General features: G+C 35.3%; 2 protein-coding genes across 8 annotated transcripts; both read right to left on the reverse strand.

Moving 5' to 3' along the window:
- Positions 1-2,239: 2,239 nt before the first annotated feature.
- On the reverse strand, positions 2,240-6,486 carry LOC132187371 (mediator of RNA polymerase II transcription subunit 9). Of its 5 annotated transcripts, none has more exons than XR_009440826.1 (7): positions 6,093-6,486; positions 5,951-6,013; positions 5,748-5,828; positions 4,222-4,280; positions 4,070-4,151; positions 3,361-3,399; positions 2,240-2,444 (listed from the first exon to the last, which is right to left on the reverse strand). XR_009440826.1 is itself a non-coding variant. In XM_059601665.1 (6 exons), exons 1-5 carry the CDS (start codon positions 6,342-6,344, stop codon positions 4,094-4,096), a joined length of 513 nt encoding a protein of 170 aa, XP_059457648.1. In that variant the 5' UTR covers positions 6,345-6,486; the 3' UTR covers positions 2,240-2,444; positions 4,070-4,093. The 5 variants fall into 5 exon arrangements, 1 of the variants encoding a protein (XP_059457648.1); XR_009440827.1 differs by having other exon boundaries at positions 3,361-3,406; XR_009440824.1 differs by having other exon boundaries at positions 3,361-3,414.
- Positions 6,487-11,243: 4,757 nt separating this feature from the next.
- LOC132186570 (beta-galactosidase 17) lies at positions 11,244-24,001 on the reverse strand. Of its 3 annotated transcripts, XM_059600550.1 has the most exons (19): positions 23,763-24,001; positions 22,954-23,058; positions 22,188-22,383; positions 21,195-21,283; positions 16,975-17,055; positions 16,101-16,195; positions 15,690-15,760; positions 15,386-15,476; positions 15,199-15,316; positions 15,020-15,115; positions 14,894-14,942; positions 14,596-14,783; positions 14,409-14,480; positions 14,092-14,241; positions 13,653-13,703; positions 12,598-12,757; positions 12,249-12,394; positions 12,061-12,126; positions 11,244-11,812 (listed from the first exon to the last, which is right to left on the reverse strand). In XM_059600550.1, exons 1-19 carry the CDS (start codon positions 23,907-23,909, stop codon positions 11,690-11,692), a joined length of 2,094 nt encoding a protein of 697 aa, XP_059456533.1. In that variant the 5' UTR covers positions 23,910-24,001; the 3' UTR covers positions 11,244-11,689. The 3 variants fall into 3 exon arrangements, with proteins under 3 accessions (XP_059456533.1, XP_059456535.1, XP_059456534.1); XM_059600551.1 differs by lacking the exon at positions 12,249-12,394 and having other exon boundaries at positions 11,723-11,812; XM_059600552.1 differs by lacking the exons at positions 12,061-12,126; positions 12,249-12,394 and having other exon boundaries at positions 11,719-11,812.
- Positions 24,002-24,692: the final 691 nt, after the last annotated feature.

The raw sequence follows: 24,692 nt of genomic DNA on the forward strand, positions 1-24,692 counted from the left end.
TTTCGTTTTTCTTCTACAAGTATTAAGTCGTGTAGCTTGAGTAACGATTAATGCATCAGGCAACAATGGACACCTCCAAGAAGTTTATGAGACAAATGGGAAACCAATCTATCCGAGTTCCCTCTATCTTTTGTTTTCAAGGAAGGAAACAGTCTATACCCTAATGACCATGTTGCCGACACCTTACAATGTCCGGTTGAATCCCGAGTTTTCAGGGTTGCTTTGCCCCCAGTAACTCCATCACCAACAAAAATTGAGAGGAAATATTCATATATGAGTTTGATACAAATACCAGCTCTTTCTAGTAGATCATCTATGCAAAGGGTCTCAGTAGGACATTTAACTGGACGACAACTAGAAATACAAATGGATGATGAATGCTCAACAAAACACATAATGGACAACAATCTAAAGCTATTTAGCAGAGTACCTTGGTTTCAAGAGAAAAGTATTTCACTGGTTTCTGGGTGGAAGCACAGATGAAGCAAAGTCTTCTTCTTATGGGTGTCCCAAATGTATCTGCCACTGGAAATGGAAGACGGGCTCCAGAGGAAACTCTCAAGAGATTGAGGACACAGAGAATAGGAAACCGCCATCATACACCAAATGAAGAAAAATGTGGACTCTTGATACCTATATTCACATTTAGGTCGAACCCATCCTAGAGATATAAAATTCAAGTGACAAGCAATTAATCTACCACTGAATCAAAATCACTATAAATATTATAAAATATAAAAGCCATTTATTCAATAAGAAAAGAAAGCAGAAACAACAATCTTGATCGATCTAACAAAAGAAAGCAAAGAATTAACTCGAAGCGACAAAAATAGTAAATTTGCTCAGAAAGATTCCTCAAAGAAAGCCCTTTGTGAGCATAGCCATCACGAAAGGCGATGAAGTTGTGTAACTTTGTCAAGTGTCAATTTGGCAGAGAATTAACTTTTATTTTATTTTTATTTATTTATCTATAACATTTAAATATTATTTTTTTATTCTTTATTGATTCTATCTTTTGGGGTGGCCGGACCATCCCAATGGCCAAGGGGTGGTTTTCCCACCCCCAGACTGGCCATGCGAGGTGGCTCCAATCATCCCTTTGGTTTTTTTATTTGCCTTACTTTTTTTGTTTTAATTGTTTAATAGTTTTTGTTTAGTAATTATTAGTTGTTTTATAATATTTAATTCTTAATGATTTGTTTATTCTTTTTTTTAAAAAAAACCCTATTAAGTGGGTGGGGGCCACAATTATTCTCGGTTCAAAACTGCACCAAACAGTGCAGTTTTAAACTACTGCATAGAAGCCAAATCCGTTTGGGAGAGACATTGTCATAATTGAAAGTTTGGGAGGATATTGTCAATTAAATGATAGTTTGAGAAGGTTATGTGAACTTTTCCCTAAAAATAATTTTTGTACAACCAGACTGGATGTCTGGTTACTTGCAAAATAATGAGAGAACTACTGGAGTGGCACCAGCAAGGAGAGCATTCGGTGGTTAATTCAAGAATTTTGTTGTTGAGAGAAGAAAAAAAAAAGAAATTGAGAGAATTTATTTGGAAGAAGGCATTCATTGCTCCTTGGATACTTTATGGCTTTGGTGTGCATGAGTGCATCTCCTATCTACCTTGCTTTTGTTTCCAATTCCAATTCCAATTTGGCTCTCTTACTCATCTCGATCTAACTAAAACACAAAACTCTTGTGTTTTAAGAACATAAAAGCGTAGATATATGTTTATAAGAGCATAAAAAAATTTATATACTACACCCTCATCCTACTTGGATCTCAATGATTTAATTTGCAGTATTTATCACCCTTTGATTTATTTATTTATTTAATAAAGACTAATCCAATAATTGATGTGGAAGTCGGACGAGAGTGCAGTGGAAAGCATTACTCAAAATAGATTATCACAATTTAAACCTTCATAAGATTTGACTCATCAGGTGTCAGAGCTGTGATGCGACTTATATAGTTGAAACCTTGGAGGTCCCCACTGTTGTAAAGAAATTGCAAAATAAGATTACTCTTCTCTAATAATATTATAATATTGGAGATTTGGTGTCACTAGAAAAAGTCTGTCATCAGGAAAAATTATTCTGCCAAACTAGCGAGAAAGTGCTCTTATCCTTGTTCCAAATGAGTGAGAGAATGAGCCTTCATCCCAACAGAGACCTCTGTAATTCTCCATGCCCTAGTATGATGCATATTCTCTGGCAAACATGATCGACAGAATAAACTGTAGAAATAGGGGAGAATCTTTCTAAGGCGCCAAACAATCCCATTAAAACTGGATTAGGGAATGAGTTTATTTCATGGGGATTGTCCTACATGCTCAATATATAAGCGAAAACAATTACAATACTTTATACATAGAACTACATAAACCAAACAAATCCCGGGCTTTCATTAAGACTCGAGAGAATGCTCCGACAGAAACTAGACCTGAAATCAAGAAGCCAAAAAGATTATCAAAAGCCACTTCAATTTAGTCAGACTTGATCATTCACACATAAGATCGAAGAGAGGTGGAGAAACAATATATATGATGTCAAATCAGAAACGAGTATATCCAAGAAACATCCCTCAGAAACATGACAACGCTAACCATATTTTCTACCTGAAAAATCTAGCAAAATCTAAAGGGTATAATGTAACTGAAGGAGTCTGTCAACAAAATGCTCCAACAAGGCTGGTTGACAACATTCAGCAGAAAAGGTCCACTCCTTGGCAAGAACAGACAGGTAATGTTGCTCTTGTGCATCTGAGGTCTAATCACAAGAAACCCTACCCAGTATCTTAAGCAACAGTTTGCAAGCAAATGAAACATGACCAGTGGCCATTCTGATCAGTTATCATTGTGATAAAGGTATAGAGGCCTCGGTGTTCCAAACATGGCAGAGCATAGTGATAGTGGATAACTGATTGCAAGCCTACGTCAGTGGAACTCTTCTGGTTCTACATGAAAGTAATAATAGCATTTCCTGAATAATATATTGGATAACACGATTGAAAGCTTCTTCACTATATTATAGAGCAGATGCATCTCACAGGAAATGTACTGCACTAATTTACACGCTAACAACCACTAAATTAATTTGGATGAATAACCAAAATTGGATTAGTCTAGTAGTTGCAGGTCTGATAGACTAATTGGAGATAACAGAAACCACTAAGATGAAAGTTATCACAGGAATGATCACCAAGATAAAATGACACCCTGGTGTACTCCTTAACTCTTTTTAATCACTCATCACAAAATTTTAGTACCCGTGTAAAAGAAGATGAAATTAGCATATCAAGAGCTTGTAGCATGTTTGGGTAAACATAAAGAGGGTACTGAAAGAGACCAGATTCGAACCTTAACGATGTCCATGAAATCCCTCAAAAAGTCATTTATCTGCAAGCTTTTAAACTAGCAGTCAGCCATTTTGGAGAGACTGTCAGTTTCCGAGTAGTTAAGGGTAAACTCAAATACACAAATAAATAAACAAACAAACAAGTAAGACATATCTGCTTCAGAATTCAAAGAATTTGGAAAACATTTATGCCTGAAAACTATTTATTTAAAATATAATGAAAACAATTTTAGCTGAAAAATCTAGAGAGCGAATTCTACAATAAGGAGACCAAACAAATAAAAAGAAAGAAATGCTTCTCAGACTTCAGCACAAAGCTAGGGATTTGAAACATTAGAGCTTCACACTGGAGTAAGATCCATCCCGTGATACTCAAGCAAACATGAACTAAGGCGGAGAAAAAGCTGGAAAGGATGAAGCATTTACAATGGCCAACATGCATTCTGCATCAATGAGCATGATAATAATACTTCACTTTGAGCAGAACGATAACCAACAACTTCATTATTAGAATTATTTGAGCAAGCTCTAGAGGTTCCTTCCCTCTGTAATTTTACTCTTAAAATGTAGTTTATCTGTGCACTCAACATCCTTTCCCAATCCAATCATGAAGTCTTGTCATTTCTTACAGACTCAACAAAGAGTTCCAGTCCCAAGAAATAGAATAGGCAAGTTACATGTCTATTAAACAAAACGTAGTTCATCACTTACCACTATCAGAAGGGTGAGAGGCAGCTATGGCTCGGACTTGATAAGCTCTTCAACAGAACTTCTGTACTTCCCAATTAGATCCCTGGTAATGAAAAAACAGACACATGTTGAGCAGCTTAATGCAACAAATTTCAAATACAGGCAATACAAACCTCCGCTGATTCAACAACTGCTCACTTTCCTCCAACTTCCGCTTCTGACCCTCAACTGTCTGCAAACATGTGACACTCTAAAAAGTTAGTTCTACATTGGGTGGGTGGATTGCCTACATTGAGTAGATGGATTATAAAGGTGCTAATAGGTTGTGAGTCCCATATTAGTTCCTTAATAGGTGAGACTGGCCTTTATAAGTGATTCTAAGAATTGTAACTCTAGTCCTTTTAAAGTGATAGCGTTGATATAGCTAGCACTTCTCCTAAGTCGCTATAAATGATATCATAGTAACCTAGTTTTTTTTTTTGATGAATGATATCAGAGTAACTTAGTAACCAAGGGTGGAACTACCTTAGTGATTGGAGGGTTTTTGGCAACCCCAAAAAGTTTTAAAATTCCTATAAAAAAAGTATTATTTTTTATACCATGGCCTCAACAATGATGACTTTTTCAACCCGCCTAGATGGCTAGATGATTTACCTTTCTATAGTTATACATGTAAAAAAACTAGAAAAATTTTGTATTCCAAAGCGAAGTTATGTCTAAAGATGATTTTTTTTTTTTTTTTGATAAGCAATGAAGATAATTTTTTTTTTTTGATAAGAAAGGAGTATAACTGAACCAAGCAATGAAGATAATTTTATAGACATGTAACTTTTATATACAGTTATAACGTATGATTTATTATGAAATTAAGTGTAAGACTTGTCTACTTTTATTTTACACGGACACACGCACAGAGGGATTATATGTATCTATGTATTTATTTATTTACGTAGGTTTGGACCCCCACACAAAAAATCATGGTTTTTCCCATGATAGTAATACCATGTGGCGTTGAGGCATTGCATGGGGTGGGCCTTGACAAGTACGTCAGGGATTTGAGTGAGAGAAATTGTGACACCTCAAAAGTTACTCCCACATTAGTTAGGTGGATTGCTCACATTAAGTGAATGAATTATAAAGATATTCATGGGTGCTAAGTCCTACATTGATCCCTTACTAGTTGAGAGTGGCCTTTGTAAGTGATTCTATCGAGTTCCAATTGTTACTTGACGGGTCATTTTGCAATAATAATGTAAATGTGACTAATGCTTTATTTGAGTTGCTACAAAACAATACCCAAAAATTCCCAGAATCATACAAAAGAAAGTCAACAATCCAGAAAGCACAAGCCATTAGACGACCTTTATGGGAACCTTTATGCACAAAATGATTATGAAACAAGGCCATCCTTGTATATTCATATGAAAATGCAAGAATTCTACATTATTTGATTGTGAATCTGATTTAGAAACACATCATTATGAACAAGGACATTACTTAACTATATTTAACCCAATATGGTTCAACTATGGTATCCCAAATTTCCAAACAACGAGTTTGTATGCTCTAGAACAGCCATAACATCTAAAGTGCACGAACACCCGGCTAATTGAAAGTTGGATATTCACATTAAAAAAATAATAATAATAATAATAAAAGATATAGCTTAACAAAGGAATTAGGAGGAGTTAGCAATTACCATAGCCTTGGTGTTAATTGAACCCGATATCGAATTTAACAGATGCTGGCACTTCTCAAAGTGGGTGTTCAAATCACTTACCTTATAAGAAAATAAAAATAAATAAATAAATAAATAAAACCCCAAAATTAAACCAAACAATAAAAAAGTGGTATATTGGATATTATCAGAAAACTTACAAAAATAAAAAATAAAAATCATACCAATGCATCTGATTGTTGATCCCTAGTTCCATGCTCAATCACGTCCGCTAAATTCTCCACCATCTGAAACCAACATTAAACAAAAAAATTGATACATTACATATGCATATACATATATATTATTAGGGTTTTGATTGGGTACATGTAAGAGGTGGAAGTGAGAGGCCAGTGATTGATGCTGATGGTGCTGTTGCTGTTGCTGCTGCTGCGGCTGTTGTTGTTGTTGTTGAAGCAGACGTTGTTGTTGAAATTGTTGTTGTTGTTGTTGTTGGAGTTGAAATTGTTGTTGTTGGTGAGTCAGGTAGAGGTGGTCTTGATTTGAGGGTGTAGAGGTGTTACTGTGGGTCGCAACGGGCGGAATCATAGACCAGCCTCCTCCTGAGTAATGGTCCATCTCTCCTTCTTCGTCGCTCGCCGGCGTACGATAATCAGAGTCTGATGGGTCCCTGCTAACCTACGCGGACGCCCTCCAGAGATGAAAAGAGGGGTCTCAAGAAGGTCGGGAGGTACGGCGCTCCGCTGCACTGTTGACTACCGATTCCTGTAAACGATGTCGTTGCAAAAAAGTGAGCTTGATTTTATAACGACTGACGTGGCAAAAAAGTGAATGTAGGATTAAATTTGAGAGAGAGACACGCTACTATCTTATAAAAACTTCATATTTCTCGCTTATAAAAGTATAAGTGGCAAAATTATAGTCCAATAAAAAGACAATTTTTGGCCCGAGATATGTTAGAATCTAATAAAATCTTCATATTTTGCCCATCAAAATCCTAAATGGAAAAATGTAAATAATCAAGTTGATGTAAAAGGGCACATGGTCCAAATTGATAGCAAATGATACTTTATCACCTAGGATTTTGACGGGTAAAATGTGGAGATTTTATTAGATTCTAGCATTTCTCAAAATATAATTAATATTAAAATAAATATTATTTAATTAATATTTAAATATTAAAAAAAAAAACCCACATTAACTCTTTTTTTTTTTTTTTTAACATGACCCACTTAAACTTTTCGCTTGAGGCTTCAAAATATATCGGGCCGGCTGCTCCACCCACCGATTAGGCTTGTGACCTCTTGTCGCCTAAAGCTTATATGGGTTAAAAATGATCTTTTTACTGCATTGTCTCGTTAAAATACATGTGTTTGTTGCCAGATTGCACACCACCGTTGGATTGGATCCACTGTAACCTCGAGGACTTGAGCCGTCTGATTGAACGTCGTCGTTTTCGTTTTCCCCTCAACGACGACAAGCTATAGAGCCCAGTGCTTGAACAGTCACAGACCTTATTTCTAGCTCCGAGGTACGAGGAAAAGCTGTGAAACCTTGGAAATTCTCTCTCTCTCTCTCTCTCTCCAAAAGCTTCAACTTTTCGAAGGGATATCGACCTCTTTGGAATCCAGGTTCGCTCTTCGCTCTCTTACATTTTGCTTTTCTTGCATGTGTTGTTGGGTTGCCAAATTTTGTGCTTGAATTTCATTGTGGATGAATGAAACCTGAGATATGAAGTGAAATATGATATAGGTTTTGTTGATTTTGTAATAATCAGCTAATTTGTAGCTAAGAGAGAAACAAATAAGAAAATAGCATATTTTTTGGGACATGTTATAGTGAGCAATAGAATATCGGCTAATTGTAGCCCGCGCCAGATACTTTTTCCGCGCTTAATTCCATAATTTATTTTGGGTTTATTAGTTGTAATAGAAGATTAATCTAGCAATTGTTGATGGAAGTGAATAGCACAAACTTATGCATGTTTCGATATAGTGTTGAGCGCGGCCGAGAGCCTATGAATTCAATTGTTTGCTTGGGGTTTGAATAATCAAAATTTTCTTTCAAATGTTTAGATACCGAAGTAGGAGGCTCAAAACTTTTTTCGTTTTTATATAAGTAAACACAATTTATTAAAAAGCGCAAAAGGCTAGGATTCAAGAGAAACACCTATTTAGAAGAAGAAAGAAGATCAAGAAAAACTGAAAGCTAGAAAAAATTTAAGTCTAAGACAATACAGTCATTGAATGGAAAAGTGTCTTCAAGAAAAAAGCCTTTAATTTCATCACCGTTCGTTCACGGTCCTCAAAACTCCGATCATTTCTTCATTTCTTTCCCCCCAAAGGCACCACATAAGGCAAGATTGAACCATCTTCCATATAGCAGCATTTTGAAACCTACCAAAATACCTTTTCTAGCAAGCGAAGAGGTCTACCACTTGATAGGCATGACCCAAGCCAATCCTACTATGTTGAAGACGGTATTCCCAAGGGCACTAGCCATCTCACAATGGAGTAAAAGGTGGTTTACTGACTCCCCACTCTTCTTACACACATAACACCAATTAACAACAATGACATGCCACTTTCTAAGATTATCCATGGTTTGAATCTTCTCTAGGACAGTTAACCAAGCAAAGAAGACCACTTTCATAGGAGTCTTATTCTGCTAAATACTCCTCCAAGGGAAATGAGTACTAATGTTAGGAACAAGGACATTTTAGTAAGATTTGACTTCAAACATCCCTCTCTTAGAAGATACCCAACAAAGCTTGTCTTCGCCAGCTTGCCTCAATCTGAAACAATACAACAAACTGAAGAACGAGGTAAAGGAATCCACCTCCTAGTCGTAAGCCACTCTAAGAAAGTTAATATTCTACTAAAGAGAGTCACTAGAAACCTCCAAAAGATCTGCCACTGAAGCATCTTTACAACAGACCAAACTAAACAAGTTTGGAAAAGCTGCCTTGAGGGCCTTATCCCCACACCACACATCATGCCAAAATATAATTTTGGAGCCACCTCAACCTCAAATCTAGTATGACTAGAAAACTCTTATCAACCCCTCCTAATATTCTTCCAAAGCCCCACCCCAAACGACCCATGAACCTTATTAGAACTCCATCCACCCCACACGCTACCATATTTAGAATCCACAACCACCTTCCATAAGGCCTTTCTCTCATGAACATAAAGCCAAAGCCACTTCTCCAAAAGAGCTCGGTTGAACAAAAGTAAATTATGAGCCCCCAAACCTCCTTCAGAGATTGAGAAACACCTTAGACTAGCTAACAAAATGGAATTTGAACTCTTCACCAATACCAGCCCACAAAAAGTGCCGTTAAAACTTCTCTATGCGGTTGGCAACACCCGGGAGGGTAAAAAGAGACATGAAGTTATCATGGGTTTGGTTTGTTGGTATCTGTTATCATGGGTTTGGTTTGTTGGTATCTGTTATCATGGGTCATTAGGTTCTCCTGTGCATGATTCCCAGCTGATTGCCATGGTGTACCTGATGCCATTCTCCAGTTATAACTATAATGCAGAATTAGAGGTAATAAGTTATTCTCCAGTTATGATTATAATGCAGGAATGTATAAGTTGAAAGATCAGAACTGGGAGGAGAAGGGGTTCTTAACCACTTTTGACGGTCAACAGCATAGCCTTCTGAATTAACCACTGATGAGATGCCATCAGATTTAGCAGGAAGAGATTTTGTGGTTTTTCAGGAACCTAAATATGGAGGCTTCATAATGGGGTGGTAGTATGGGATGGTATATATAAAGGCGTATGTAGACTAATCTAAAAGGGCATTTTGATAATGTGGGATGTGAACTTTTTGACACAAATGGATGTGGTTGTTTTTGAATTTTCAAATTTAATCAATAGAATGGCTGAACATCAAGGCTGCATTTAGTTGCATGAGGCCCTTGGATTTGATATTGCATTCCAACATTAGGTCCAGTAAGTTAAATCAGTTTGGCTAAAGAGTGAAATTTACTATAACTGTACAGGAATATACCATTTAGGTTGATTTGGTTGCATGTAAAAGGGGTGTTGAAGTGGAGTTGGAGGTCAAGCCCATTCCAAATTCACCTTTTGATAGTTCTATGACCTACATAGCTTTCCTTCTGAAAACGGAATGTACCTAGGTTTGTTGGAGAGAATATCATTTGCTTCAATGCATCAATAAGAAGACAGCAAGAGAAAGGTGACACCAGCTTAAATATTTTTGCCTTTAACTTGAACCTCCTGTAAAAACCTTGAATGCTGCCTGTTTTGAAGACCTATGATGACCATCAGGTCTCTATAACTTAGATCTTTAGGTCTGATTATTTGTTAGCATAATAAGATCCAAGGTCTCAGGCCTGTTTCATTCTAACATATATTCGAGGATGACCATGACAATTCCCGTTTTATTTTTGGGACCTCCTAGGCCTAGGTATATGATATTCAAATTGTCTATGGCCTTAGCAATTGAGGTACTTAAGTAAAAATATTTTGTTACTAAGAAGCTTCTTTTTCAGACCAAAAAAGAAAAGAAAAAAAAAAAAAAAATGCCCCTGTAATGTAATCTGGCCTACCATCTATACGTAGTTTGGTGTGAATGTACAACAATTCAAGTCTAATGGTGTTGGATATTGCAGGTAGCAAACATATGGCCGTAAAACCGACGGTTGCACTAAGGGCTTTACTTGTAGGGGGGGTAGCGGCATTTGCAAAAATAGCTGGTGTAATGAAGGCTGCTGGTGGTGTAAAGATAGGCGCAGCAGCAGCTGCCATGACCGCAGCAGCAACTGCAGCCGTCTCAGCAAAACAGGAACCAAAGGATGCTTCCAAGCGGCCTTAGAAATAACCTGGGGATGTAGTACAGCCGCATTCCCAGTGAGTGTTTGGGGAGTAAATTGGCTATATTTGAAGTTTTTGTATAGTAACCTTGATTTTAAGACTATGTATAAACCATCTGAAATAAAAGAAATGGCCTTGTTCATTTACACTCAACAACTGAGCTGTATTTGAAATTTTTTGAATTGTAACATTACGGGAAGCTGATGTACAAACCATTTGAAATAAGGGATACCATTGATTTAAACTGAACAAATTGTACTAATGTGTTGAGCTTATGATGACCCTCTAATAGTGTTGTTTACATGCTAATGCAGAGCATATGAATTGAGCGATCAAACTAAATAGTTTTCTAAATGGATTTAAGTTTAGAAAGACTCAATCTGAGTTTATATAGTTTCATTTTCTTCCCTTTTTGATGTTAATAATTTTGTTAATTTTATGGTTAAATACTAAATACCCCCATGGGGTTTCATTACTTTATTTTTTTCCCAGAGTTTGATTTTTATCACAGGAAATCCCTGTGGTTTTAATAATAGACAAAATTAGTCATTCTGTTAGTTGACCTTTAGTTGACTAAACGAAAATTCATGTTGACCAATCAAATGTTGACACGTGGCACTGCATTGCATGCTAGTTAAATAATAATTTTCAAGTTGGATCCGACGAAATGTGGAATCATTCCAAAAGGACGCCTATTTATTAAAATCTTAAATGTTACACTGCAGTTAATTTACACTCAAAAGACTTGAAAAAAAAAAAAAAAAATACACTCAAAAAGGGCACTAGTCTGGTGTATATTTAGTATTTTCGTCGGTTTGAAGGATATTACAACCAAAGAAAGGGAACACAAAGCAAACCACAAAGCTAAAGACAGCAATTGACGGTCAAGGCAGATTCCCCCAGACTCTGTGCCCATGGCTACTTCTTGATCTGATTATTTTCTCCTTCACACTTATGTATGTCCTTTTGAGGATACAAAAAGTGATATATCCTTCTCTGCTATAGAGACAACCAAACATAGGAGAGATCTTCAGGAGGTCCAGAGTTCTTAATTTGAAGGTCAACAATCAAGCTCTATCTTTTCCATGTTTCAAGCAAGGACCAGGGCGTTCTGTATCACATGACGTGATGCAGCTGATGCATATTTGATTTACTTGATCCGCGTCCGCATGTGAAGTCTGGCTGATTAACTGAGTGTATCGCAAGATTGGGGTCTGGAGATTCTAACTCAAGTACAACCTGTTTACAAAAACATTGAAAGAGGGAGATAATACGAGTTACAACATATTTTTCGGAGCAATTGAGGGGCATCTTTCTTTCATATATATATATATATATTATTGAATGCCAGACATCCAACTTAATTTCCAGACCTTGACATGGAAAATTACTTCAACTCTAAATGATTTAACAGAAAAACAATCACATAGCAAACATCAATAAGTTAGAAATAATAGGTGAAAAATATAACTTCTGACATCTCCTACCACAACATTTTCCCCCTGCTTAAGAACTGGAGCAGGAACATAAAGGTTGCATTGTGGTCCCTTCATCTGCAAAAAGTACCACATATCTATTCTCAAAGAAAATGTATACACCAACTAGAAACATAATATCAAACCAAGCAACAAGGCCACAAAAAGGAACTACGTAATATAGGGAAATGGAAGTTTACCGGCCAGTATCTTCCTATATTAAATTCATTGACAAATGCAATCCCTTTACCCCAACCGCGGAATGATAAGAATGTGTCTTTAACATGGTCTACTTTGTCAATAGAGAAATGGCCGGCATAAAATGCTGGCTCTTTCAGAACATTCTCTGCATATGGAATATCAGTGGCTATTTATTAATTGTCTTCTCTCCATCATTATTCATAACCTCACTAACTCGTGCATGACTGGAAATGGATTGGAGTTTTGCTTGACCAAACAAAAAATGACCAGGGATGATTACAAAAGAAAATAATGCAATGAGTAGAATGGTGCGTAATTCTTGATTTTCTGATAGCAGACTAGACTTACCTTTGGCTTTTCTGAGGGCTGAATTTTTTATGAAATCAGAATATGCAACCTGAATGATGGGATTGCTTTTTGGGATCTCATTCAGGTTGTTCAAAGGAATTGAGAGCATTTTCCATTGTTGCAGAATTCTCCCATTTAGATAAACAGAAGATAAAATACCCTGAAAAAAAAAAAAAAGACTAGTTCAATATTATCTGTTATAGTAGGAAGCACTCTCTTTTAAGGATGTCAAGAGAAGGGGGGGTGGGGGTGGAGTGCAGTATTGAAATATCAGCTAGGACGAAAAAGAAAGAATTACCTTAACAGAGACTTAGTCAAGTGTATATTTACCTTACATCACTGAATTCTTAATTAGTTGTATGTGACGTTTACTAGATGTAGAAACTCCTTGTTTAATAATAGGTATCCAAATTAAGTGTCCTTTTTTCTAGAATATTGCACCAGCTGTCTTTTCCTCTAGAATGATGTTTTTATTTCCCTAAATAGTAACATATGGCGCTCATGTTCTTGTTCTTTTTGACCCTAATTCCTAGATAGCTTCTCTTGTATACTTCATGTGTACATGAGGACGCTTATGTTCTCCTTTAGTACTTAGTTATCATGATTTTCTTGTTCTTTTTGCCTTTAATTCCTGGGTGGCTTCTCTTATATATTTTCTGTGTATATGAGGCGCTTTACACTTTTAATGATATTTCGATTATTTATCAAAAACAAATTTATACGTAGAACCACGATGCCTAGATACAACCAAGGCTCCGTAGGATTTGCCTTCTGTGTGACACAATAAATGAACTTAATTATAAATGAACTAATTAGGAGTGTTTTTAACATAGATGACTTTGACCAATTGAGTAAGAAGAATTATAATTCACTCAAGGAAGTTCTCTAGAATTGCACTCTTTTGGACATGACTCGAATTCTTATATTCACAATCAAAAGCATATAAAAAAAACTTTGGATTATTAGGACTCAAATGAAACTAATAACTTTATGACTTGGAAATCATATTTAAAAAAAATGAAAAATACAACTTTCTATTTTACAAGTTACTTTACCTTCTTGTCAAATATGTACTGACCATAATTCACACGACCCATATTTTCAACCTACAAGAATAGAAAAAGTTTAAAACAAAATAAATAAATGCATAGCATCAAATCATAACAATTCATGTTGTGTGCACGCATATATATGCACTTATATGGATAGAGAGATATGTATGTCGGTATATTGCTTAGAAGCCCCGAGCACTAAAATAGTAGCAAAAGAATTTGTTGAATTTTAACGCTCTTATATAGCATTGGCTTTAGTAATTCTTCCAAGCCAGTAAATACACAAATGTCCTCATATAATCAGCTTAAAACCCTAAGACAAATTGTTTGATCATTATAATAGAACAACTAAAATGACTAATTAAAAAAAAATAGTAACAACTAAAATGACAAATAAAAATAAATAAATAGTAGTAACAACTAAAATGGGGTTGTTAGGTACCAAAACATATAAACTGATGGTGGAGAGACATTTAGTTTTAGGAAGGCCAAGTGTTCGATTTGACCATCTCTCAATTATACCAACAAATATTGGTCTTCCACCATTAACTTCAGAAGAGCATGATATGAAAACTTGAGCTCTGTCATGCACCTGCAGTTAAGAAGTAAAAATTTTTTATGAACTTAGATTCCAATTTCTAAGATGCAGCAATGAGCTTTTATCAGATAATAGAAAGAAATGTCTAATAGTCTGATTCAATAGCAACAAATCAAGCATCAAATTAGTCAGCTTAAGTTTAAATTAAGGGAAGGCTGCACCTTTGCTATGAATAGAATGCTTCCATCGTCCTTTGCAGCATATTCAGATACATATAACAAAAAACCAAACATCTGAACACAAAGATCATTCAAGTTCATCAACTTATAGCATTCAGCAGTTCTGGATCTTTATGGAGAAGCTGTATCCAAAGGAATTTATAAGCTACAGGATATGATTCTCACCCACCTGGCCTACAGACTCCATTGGAAGTGGGTTTTTAGATTCAACCACTTCAATGGAATCTGTCCTATTAAGTATATCGAAAAAAAGTTCTTTTTTCTGTAAGTGAATTTGTCCATATCCTGTCTTTTCATTATTGGAAGGAACTGAAGGAAGAGATGCTGCACTGTGTTGCTTTATAACCCTCCGAAGTGCTGAAAGCAGTAGAAATTTCATAACTTTTTTTTCCATGATATTACTTTCAACAACAAAAAAACAAGTGGATTTATGCTGGCTCCAATCGGAAAATTACTAAATATCAAACCTTTGAATTTTGCATTGTCCACATCACCCGATTCCCTGATCGGTGCATCCTGGGAAAAGAAGCATTAGTTTGGTGCACACCAGGAATTCAACATAGAAGTCAAAACAGACAAGATATTTTCCTCACATAATCATAGGATGTGAGGTCAGGCTTGTAATCAGATTCATCCCCACCAGTATTCGCTCCATTATAGAATCCAAAGTTTGTACCACCATGCACCATCTGGAAATTAGAAAGCCTAGATTAAAGTACTACCACAAAAGTGATCACTTAATAGCAACAATTGTTGGAATTTGAGAGCATACATAAAGCACAGCAGAACCATTTCGTTCCAAAATCTTTTCCAGGGCAGTCGCAGTAAAATCAGCACCAGTCTCAGCAATCTGCTCTCCCCAATGTGTAAGCCAGCCTGTGTAAAACTCCCTGAAGCAACCAGCATGATAAGAATTGAACCACGGACCAATATAAAATAATTATTGGCAACACACTTACGCTGAAAGTGGTGGTGACTTTCCGGGGGCATTGAACTCCTTTTGTAACTCAAATATTGGCCAGGGCTCATCACCAGTGCCGAAGTCAACAGCTATGTACCAGAGATAAAGATTAGGTTATGAGCAAAGTACATAGATGATGAATGTATAAACACACACACACACAAACAGAAACAACATACACACAACATAATAGTTAAGAATGTATTAATAGTTGAATAATTAAACAACTAAAAACAATAAAGAAAAATAGGAGACAGCTTTGTTACTTAGAAAACTAAGTATATGTTGATATTGAACTTTACCTGAAAAGACAGAATCTCCACGAATTGTTCCTTTCTCAAGAGCTTCCCTAGAACCTCCATCTGTAGTATACCTGAAATCCATTAAGATTAAAACAAGAAAGGATAAATGATCAAAGAAGAAATCGACGACGGAATATAGTATACCTGAAACATTAGTCTGAACACCTTTGTAAATATATTGGCCAACAGTATTAAAATAAATGCATTAGTATACATATATACATACTTCCACACACACACATATGTATGTATGTATGTATGTATGTATGTATGTATATGGAAGGTACCATAAATAAATCAAGTAAAGGAAAGAATGAAACTTCATATATACATACATAAATTTATGAGATTAACATTGATATACTTTCTATATAGAACCAATAAGATCAGTCTGAAGACAGAACCTCTTACAAAATTATATCATCCCCAAGGTGACCACGGGCCAAAGTGACAAGGTGATGAAGATAAGCTTTGTCATTTCCGTATGAACCATATTCATTTTCAATCTGTCAAAAGACATTACACTATAGTGGAATTTTGCCAACATTGAAATCTAAAAGTTCAAAAAAATTAAACAACTTTACAAATTTGAACAATCATCAAGAAACCTTTAAGATTATGTTCACATATTTTGTATTCTGGATCCTCAGAAGAAGCACATAGAAAAGTAATGCCATTGTATACAATGCACTCATTTTTTGAGATTTTATATTGGTTAAAGATAATACGAGGAAGTGTCCTTCCTTTTAACCCAATTATCGACGTAGATATTTGTAAGTTCTTCTATTCCATCTTTATGGTGTTCCCTTTGGTCATATAATTGAAAGAGGCTACTAAATGTTGGCAGAAGAGAAGCTACTCATGATCCACCAAACCATGTTTCAAGGTAATGGAAGGAAAAATAACTGCATCTTATCAAGAGCATTCTCAATTGTGCTTTCTCTCTTTTTTTTTTGGTAATCTTGCTGCATATTAATGAAAATCTTATTTTGAAATGAATCGAATTGTTCAATTATACGCCTTATTATTTTTTCCATACATACATGAGTACACCCGTGGTTTGAACTTATTTTACACAGCTCACGACTTGAAAAGGACCACCTTCCATCTTTAGCAAGCTGGTGTTCAGTTTTTGCAAATAGGAACTTAAACTCTTATTGTGTTATAATTATCTACATCCTTTATGAAATTTAACTCCTCTTGTGTTATATGAAATTATTTACATCCTTTATAAGTTAAATCGTCAAAAAAAAAGTTCTAGTCAGAGAGTAACAAATCTACATACCTGAACCATTATAATGGGACCTCCATTTGCATAAAGAAGAGGAGCTACCTTTGGAAGTAGAATTTCCCACCATCTTTCAACCTTAAACAGTTCACAAAAGATATAAATAGTGGAAAAAAAAAAAAAAAATCGAAAGATACAAACATTAGATTTACAATTCAAAATCAGTCAAAATAACAATCATTGTAATCCTGCAGAAACTACAAAACAGTATTAAATCAGCTAGAAGGATTGACTTCATTTTCATTTTGAAAAGAAATTTCATACAAGCACTTTCAATGTATGGATTCTCATAATAACAACAATAATCTCTCTAAGCAGCTTTCTGGAAGAGAGCCTCATTATGAACCCAAACATTTTAGGATCTTCCGGAAGGCCTTATAAAGCAATATTCCTATGATAGCACACAAGATTACACATAACATGTAACACCCCCTATTTTTATTAATGTCATGGGCTTAGAGTGTGTAGGCCATCTATTTGTTTCTATATTAGATTAAGTAATGGATCATAACTTAGAAACCCGTACGCCCTAAACATTTTATTTTCCATAATTGTTTCAAAATATGAGAATGATGTTTAGTAGACTCTTCCGACTGTCATACAACTATGATGATGGAACAGTAAATATCAACTATTTGATTTTTTCTTTTTACAAACTCTTGTTGATCTAAATATTGATTTTCACTGCCACATCATTATAGTATAGCAGTCGTATCAGAATTTACTAAATAACATTACTCTTCAAACTAACATGTCGTTTAATGGTTGAGGGTTGGTGTGACACGAGGAGGAGTTCGAATCCTCACAGGGCGAGTAACCCTTGGGATTTTTCTTGAATTATTTGAAAAAAAAAAACAAAAGAAAAGGGGTTTCTAATTTTGAAAATAGACAAAATAATTTATTCCATAAAACAAAATCTAACTTGCCTTTCTGAGAACCCAAAAATTGGAAAGTCCATCCTACCTTGCATGGCCGACCACCCCTATGGAAACTCTCCAAATTGAGAGTTTGACACAAAAATGGCCGGCCACCTCATGTTTCTCAAATTTAAAAAAAAAAAAAAAAAAAAAAAAAAAAAATCGGTAAACTTAGAAACAATCTCTTAAAACCAAAATTTCCCTAAAATCCGCTTTTAGCCAAATTGAAAATTAAACCCTGACTTAACATAACCCTAATTCTCCCATTTAAGAATCCCCTTTATTGGCCGGCCACCCCTTTTTTCCATTCTCAAAAATTTTGTTGTTGCTTACTCTAGCGAAAAATAGAAAGAAAAAGCCACATTCTTGCATTCCAATGCAAAACCTTTTGATTTACTTTGCTTTACTATGACTTTATTACTGAAAAATGATTGAACTAGTGTCTCTTTGAATTATCTAAATTTTTTTTTTTTTTTTATAAGTAATTGAAATATCATTAAAAGCGTAAAGCGCAACCCAGATACACAAGAAGTATATATGAGAAGAGAAATGCTTATCTTGAAGGAGAGAAGAGAAAAAAACAACCCATTAAAACTAACCATCAAATGAGCTAAAAATGCAGTGCCCAAGTATAAAGAGAACAAAAAAAAAAGAACTTAAGCTCCTCCAACGTCCTCTCTCGGTCGAAATATCGATTGTTTTTTTTCCTCCAAAAGCACCATAAAACCTAAGAAGGCACCATCTTCCACACGACAGTGCTTTGAGATCTACCACTCATCCACGAGCAAGCAAACAAACTAAACAACCCGGCTAAACATAACCTAGGACAGCCCAAAGCAACTAAAGAAAGCATTCCATAAGGCGCAAGCAACCTCACAACAGAGAAGAAGATAGTCCACGGATCGATTGTTTCTTTTCCTCCAAAAGCACCATAAAAGCTAAGAGGGCACCATCTTCCACGCGACAATGCTTTGAGATTTACCACTCGTCCACGAGCAAGCAAACAAACCAAACAACCTGGCTAAACATAACCCAGGACAGCCCAAAGCAACTAAAGAAAGTATTTCATAAGGCACAAGCAACCTCACAATAGAGAAGAAGATAGCCCACGGACTCCCCATCTCTCTTGCACATACAGCACCTATCGACCACAATGTTATGCCTCTTCCTAATGTTGTCCATGGTACGGATTTCTCCTGGGGCCTCCGACGAAGCGAAAAAAACCACTCTCAAAGGAATCTTGGTTCGCCAAATACTCTTCTAAGGAAAAATGAATACCATCATTACATGCAAGAACCCTATAAAAGAAGCTAACATTGAATATCCCTTTGTTATAGAGGCCCACCTAAGCTTGTCTTTCCATTCCCGTCTCACTCTATAGGAACATAACAAATCGAAGAATGAAGCCAACACATCGGCCTCTTAAACATGAGCCACTCTAATAAAGCTTATATTCCACAAAAGGAAACCACTAGAAAGATCCAAATGAACTGTGATAAAAGCATCCTTCACACAACCAATACTATATAAATCTAGAAAAGCTTCCTTAAGGCCCATCTCCCCACACCACACATCATCCCAGAATTTGATCTTAGAGCTATCGCCCATCTCAGATCTTGTATGACTAGAAAACATCCTCTAACCCCTTCTAAAATTCTTCCACAACCCCACCCCATATGCCCTAGGGGGGTCGAAAAAACACCACCCACCCCAAGAACTACCAAATTTAGAATCCACAACACCTCTCCACCATGCCCCTCTCTCATGCACATATCTCCACAACCATATACTGCCAAATATAGTTTTACATGTTTTATTTCTATTCAATGATGTTACAACATATTTGAAATGTTATTTATTCCAAAATTAAATCTTCAATTACACGAGATAATGTGTTATAAAGAACTAAATTTAAGAATTCTCTAAGAAGAAGAGATTTTTTAAGGTAAGACATGAAGTATTTTTACACATGCTATCAAAGTATAAGAAGGAATGAAATTTTTAAGAAGAGACAGTAGCATGTGTTTGAAGTAAGCAATGTTTTAAGACATTCAGCCTAAGAGATAAGAGATAGCACAGTATCGGGTCTAGGATGGAATGCAACCACTATGTCTGGTCAATCACTAGAGATTTGCCAAATTGAGTGCACCTAGAGTTAATCAAGTGACCAAGATAGACTCAACTCATGACCATGGCTTGAGAAGGGGTCCTTTGGGATTACACACAACCCCAACATGCGTGACGTAATTGTATGCAAGGCCGCAGAGTAACAAGTGGAAGATAATTCTTCAAATTTATGAAAGTTTAGAGATGGTTGTAAGTTTTTAGAAATATTATTTACTATGAGGAAATTTTATTTTTATTGATAAATGGTTTTAAGGAAAAAAACCACCTTCCCCACCTTCCAATGTTATAGTGGTGGAGTAGTGTTGTATGTATAAAAAGAGTGGGGAGTCCATTGACATTCTTCTTTATTGTGAAGTAACTAGAGATTTATGGAAGTCCCCTTTCAATCTATTTGGTGTTGAATGGGTTATGCCTCGAAGGGTGAAAGAGTTGTTGGTAAATTGGGGAGGTCAAGTGGGGCATGGTAACACTTTGGAAGTGTGGAGGTTGACATTGTTGTATTTAATGTGTATTTGGAGAAATAAGAATGCACAAAGCTTTGAAGCAAGCACATCATAGCTTGCTTTTGTCTAGTTTTTCTGATTTTTTGAACTTTTGTTCATTTTGTTTCTCCTAATTAGGAGGTTCTCTTATATACTTCATGTGTAAAAGGGTTGCTTCTTTTTGTTGTTTTTTTTTTTTTTTTTTTAATGAAATTGCATTACTTATCAAAAAAATTTATATATATTGTAATAACCCTTGCGGGCCAATGATGTTACACAACACCTTGCAATCCAATTCTTTTCGATGCGCCACAGATTTACGAAGCATAGTTAACTTGAAAAAAGAATATACTGAAAAGAAAATTGCTTCAATGTTTTTCCATCATTTAAGTAAGATCTATCGTATGGAGAGCAATGAAAATCTTCAAAGATTAAATTTTCAATCTTCCGTAATCTGAAGAGCAAAACAAGAAAATCAATAAAAGATTTAAAAATACAATGTGAAAGGCAAAAGGTCACCACTTTCCTTTCTTAGCTACCTAAAGAAAGCAAATGAGAAGGTAAACCTGAACATTTACTCACAGGTTTTTCTCCAGGTTTATCAGAACTTGTTATCTTCTAACCAAATAAAAATCGTTGATTGTGATGATATTTGTAACTTATATAACAACAATGCAGTAAAAACACATACTAGGCGGAGGAAATTAGGATCCGATGATCTTGGTCTGACAGCTGGGTTTATCGCAAGTAACCAGGCAGGGAAGCCACCCAAATCCCACTCTGAAACAAAAAGAAATTCTCAATGGTAATTGACATGTCAAGAACATATCATCTCGTCGTACTTTTGGACAACAACAACAAGAGAAGATAAAATGATCACCAAAAATCATCTTTCTGATACAGTAATGGGGATTTGCAATGGTAATAAGACAAAAATTGCTTTTGGAAGAACTGATGGATAGAATAAGAGCACCTCCAAACAAACAAATTTTATGCCTCTAAAAATCATCCATGAGGAATTGAAAAAGAGATGCTAGCAAAATTATAATACCTTGGCTAAGTGGGGACATTTTGTTAAGCAATTGTGAGACAAGAAACACAAATCATGTCACCTTTTCCATGAACCAACCAGCCATGAGTTACAGGAAAATGTTCACCAAGTAAGAAACAACACGTTTGCAAATCACAAATTTTATCACATATGAAGATCAGGGACTGAAGAAGAAAAAGGTATCATCATGTAGTAAGCAATTCAAAGGGACCTCAAAGAAGTATATGAACTATGACTGCAGGAAATTACCAGGGTTTTGTTTGTTTACTGAGAAAATAAATTAAAATCCTTTTCCTGAAAAGAATTAATATATTATATTCCTATCATAATTAAATAACCTCAAACAAAATCTTATTTTCAGGGAATTCTCACAGCGTCACGAAGAATAATACAGCCTAAACTTATATGTTTTGAAGTATTATTTCTACATAAAAAAAAACATTAAGCAATCAGATAACAATGCACCATGTGGAGCACATAAAACAATTATCCATCTTCAGTATGCACTGAGTTGAAGACACATATCAGAAATTAAGTTCAAACACATATACCTAGTAACCTAGCTGTGTGCCGTAATTTCACAAAGCCCAAAACAAAATTATAAAGCTCCTAGATCTGACAATTATGGCTGACCTGCACATATATAAGGCCCAGCCCGAAGCATAACAACAAAACCTAGTTTGTGGCAGAGTTTGAGAAATGATACTATATCTGCAATCCCCTCAAAAACAAGCTTTCCAGGTTTTGGTTCATGCAAATTCCAAGGAACATAAGTTTGGATGGTATTCAAGCCCAAAGCCTTTGCTCTTAATAGTCTATCTTCCCAGTACTGCAATGATAAAAGACAAACACCACCTCACAACAAGAAAGAGTTTACTTGAACAGATAAAATTATTGTGTTCAACAAAGACATTCCATGAGACAAAAACTAATTACAAAGCTTTGTAATTCAATATAGTATATTAAGGAAAAAATTTGACGTATCTAAACTGGAGGAGCTCCATGGGTTTTTCCAGCATGGTGAACATTGGATATGTACAGTTACAATGTCAAGTGAAAGATTTTACAGAAGTTTTTCAGTTAAGCTTGTATTTGTTTTCTGTTTTTAGTCTTTGTTGTAATTTCTTTTGAATGAATGAATGCAGTTACAAAAAAAAAAAAAAAGATTTTACAGAAGCTCACTAGAGTCCAATTTCCTCTGTCATAACCTATTAAATTATTATTTTTTTTCCAACAGATCATCATCTGAACCCCATTAGTCCAGAAAACGATAAGTTGACTTTGGTCGAGTTATAAATCTCGTGTTCTTATTACAAGCTAAAATAACAGATGCATAGATACGTTACACACAAATAAAATTATACAGTGCTAATTGCTGACAGGTTTTCTATAAGGACACCTCTGGAAGAACCCGAAAATAATGCAAGTCACCACCAATAATCTGGAATGGCTTTCCATCTTTCCAAAACATGTCATTGGCAATCCCAAACTTTCCAGTGGTAACCTGATGACAAGCAAATAAAAAATACCACCCTACTTAAACTCAGCCTCTTCCAAAATCAAGAGAATAAATGCAAAATCAATACAACTATCGAGTGAAGTTAGAATGAAAATCAGCTATAAGTCCATCATGAAACTTAAAGGACCATGTCATCCAATTACTCAGAAAAACTGCAGGCAGAGTATTGTCAAGATTTAACTGAAAATCATCAAGCTCGGATATTTGACTAAGAATCAGGTTGTTAGCTGAATAAAAAATAAAATTAGCAAAATAAGTAAATTTAGACTCTAAGACAGTTTTGATTTCCAATTTATGAAAATTTAACAAGGTTGAGCCAAATATTTATCCAAAAAAATTAGTGACATTCTCCTTTCTTGACTCCCACATTATTATCCAAAAGTTCTTTTCATTTCAAGCACACCTCCCGAGCCAGGTGCAAATATTTATTCGAATGAATCAAGCTCCCAGAAGTCAAAACCCAGAAATAATACAACCCAAAATCACATTTAAAACACAAATTATTAGCAAGCAAGATTTAAATTCCTTCAATTTCCTATACTTTCTCATCAATCAAGCACACTTGTTCACCTTCAAACTCAAGCATTTCCTTTGAATTGAACAAAAAAAAAAAAAAAACAAGATCACAATAGAATTCCATTTGCAAAGACAATACCAATACGAAACAGCAAGAGAGAAAGAGACTTTACTTTCTTGTGCTGAGAGTGGTGGTTGGAGTGAGAGGAGAGAGAAGGGAGAGGAGCAAAGACAGGGACGAAGGCACAGAAGGCTATAATAGAGAGGAGGCCGCAGAAGACGAAGGTGGTCGTGGTTCTTTTGCTTCGCTTCCTCGCCATTGCTGAGAATTTGAAGGTTGACGCTTGGCGCTGTTAAGGAAGAATCTCACAAATGGATCCTGGGTCTTCGCTTATTGCTAAAAATTCGATAGCAAATGGGAAAGAGTGTTTAAAATATTTTTTAATGGTTTATTCATTTTCATATTTACACTTTCAAGTGTCACTTTCAGACATAACATAAAAATCTTTATTAAATTTTAAATAAATTATTATTAAAGTTTGAATTTAATGATAAGTAGTGTGTATAGCATTTTTCTATAAGACATGTTACACACGTACATCATCTTTCTACCATTTCTTTTTGTAAATTTAATTTATCAATCATTGTATTTGTAGACTTATATATGTTTTACACAAATTTAATTGTGGGTTCATCTATTCACTGTACAGAAATGATTGAAAAAAATGAATTTTATCATTTTTAATTTTATATCTACATTTCAATGTAAAATGGCTAACAAAAACCCATTTTTCTAGTTTATTAGCTAGCCAATTATTTTTCAAAACTCCCATCCAACTAGAACTATTAATTTTTGACATGATCTACGAACTTAACACGAAACTAGAGAATTAGGGTTTTGCATAAATGTGTTCGAGTCATAAACGGGTCGACTTGCTTTACTCGTTTCATAAACGAGTCAATCATGGGTTAGCTTGACCTGTTTATACAATTATATTTTTTTATATAAAAAAATACAAGTTTAAATTAGTCAAATATGTCGTGTTTGGGATGAAATGAGTCAAACAAGTCAAACATGTTGTGTTTAGGCTAAAACGGGTTAA

This window comes from Corylus avellana, chromosome ca7 (genome assembly GCF_901000735.1).
Source record: "Corylus avellana chromosome ca7, CavTom2PMs-1.0".
Taxonomy (NCBI): Eukaryota; Viridiplantae; Streptophyta; class Magnoliopsida; order Fagales; family Betulaceae; genus Corylus; species Corylus avellana.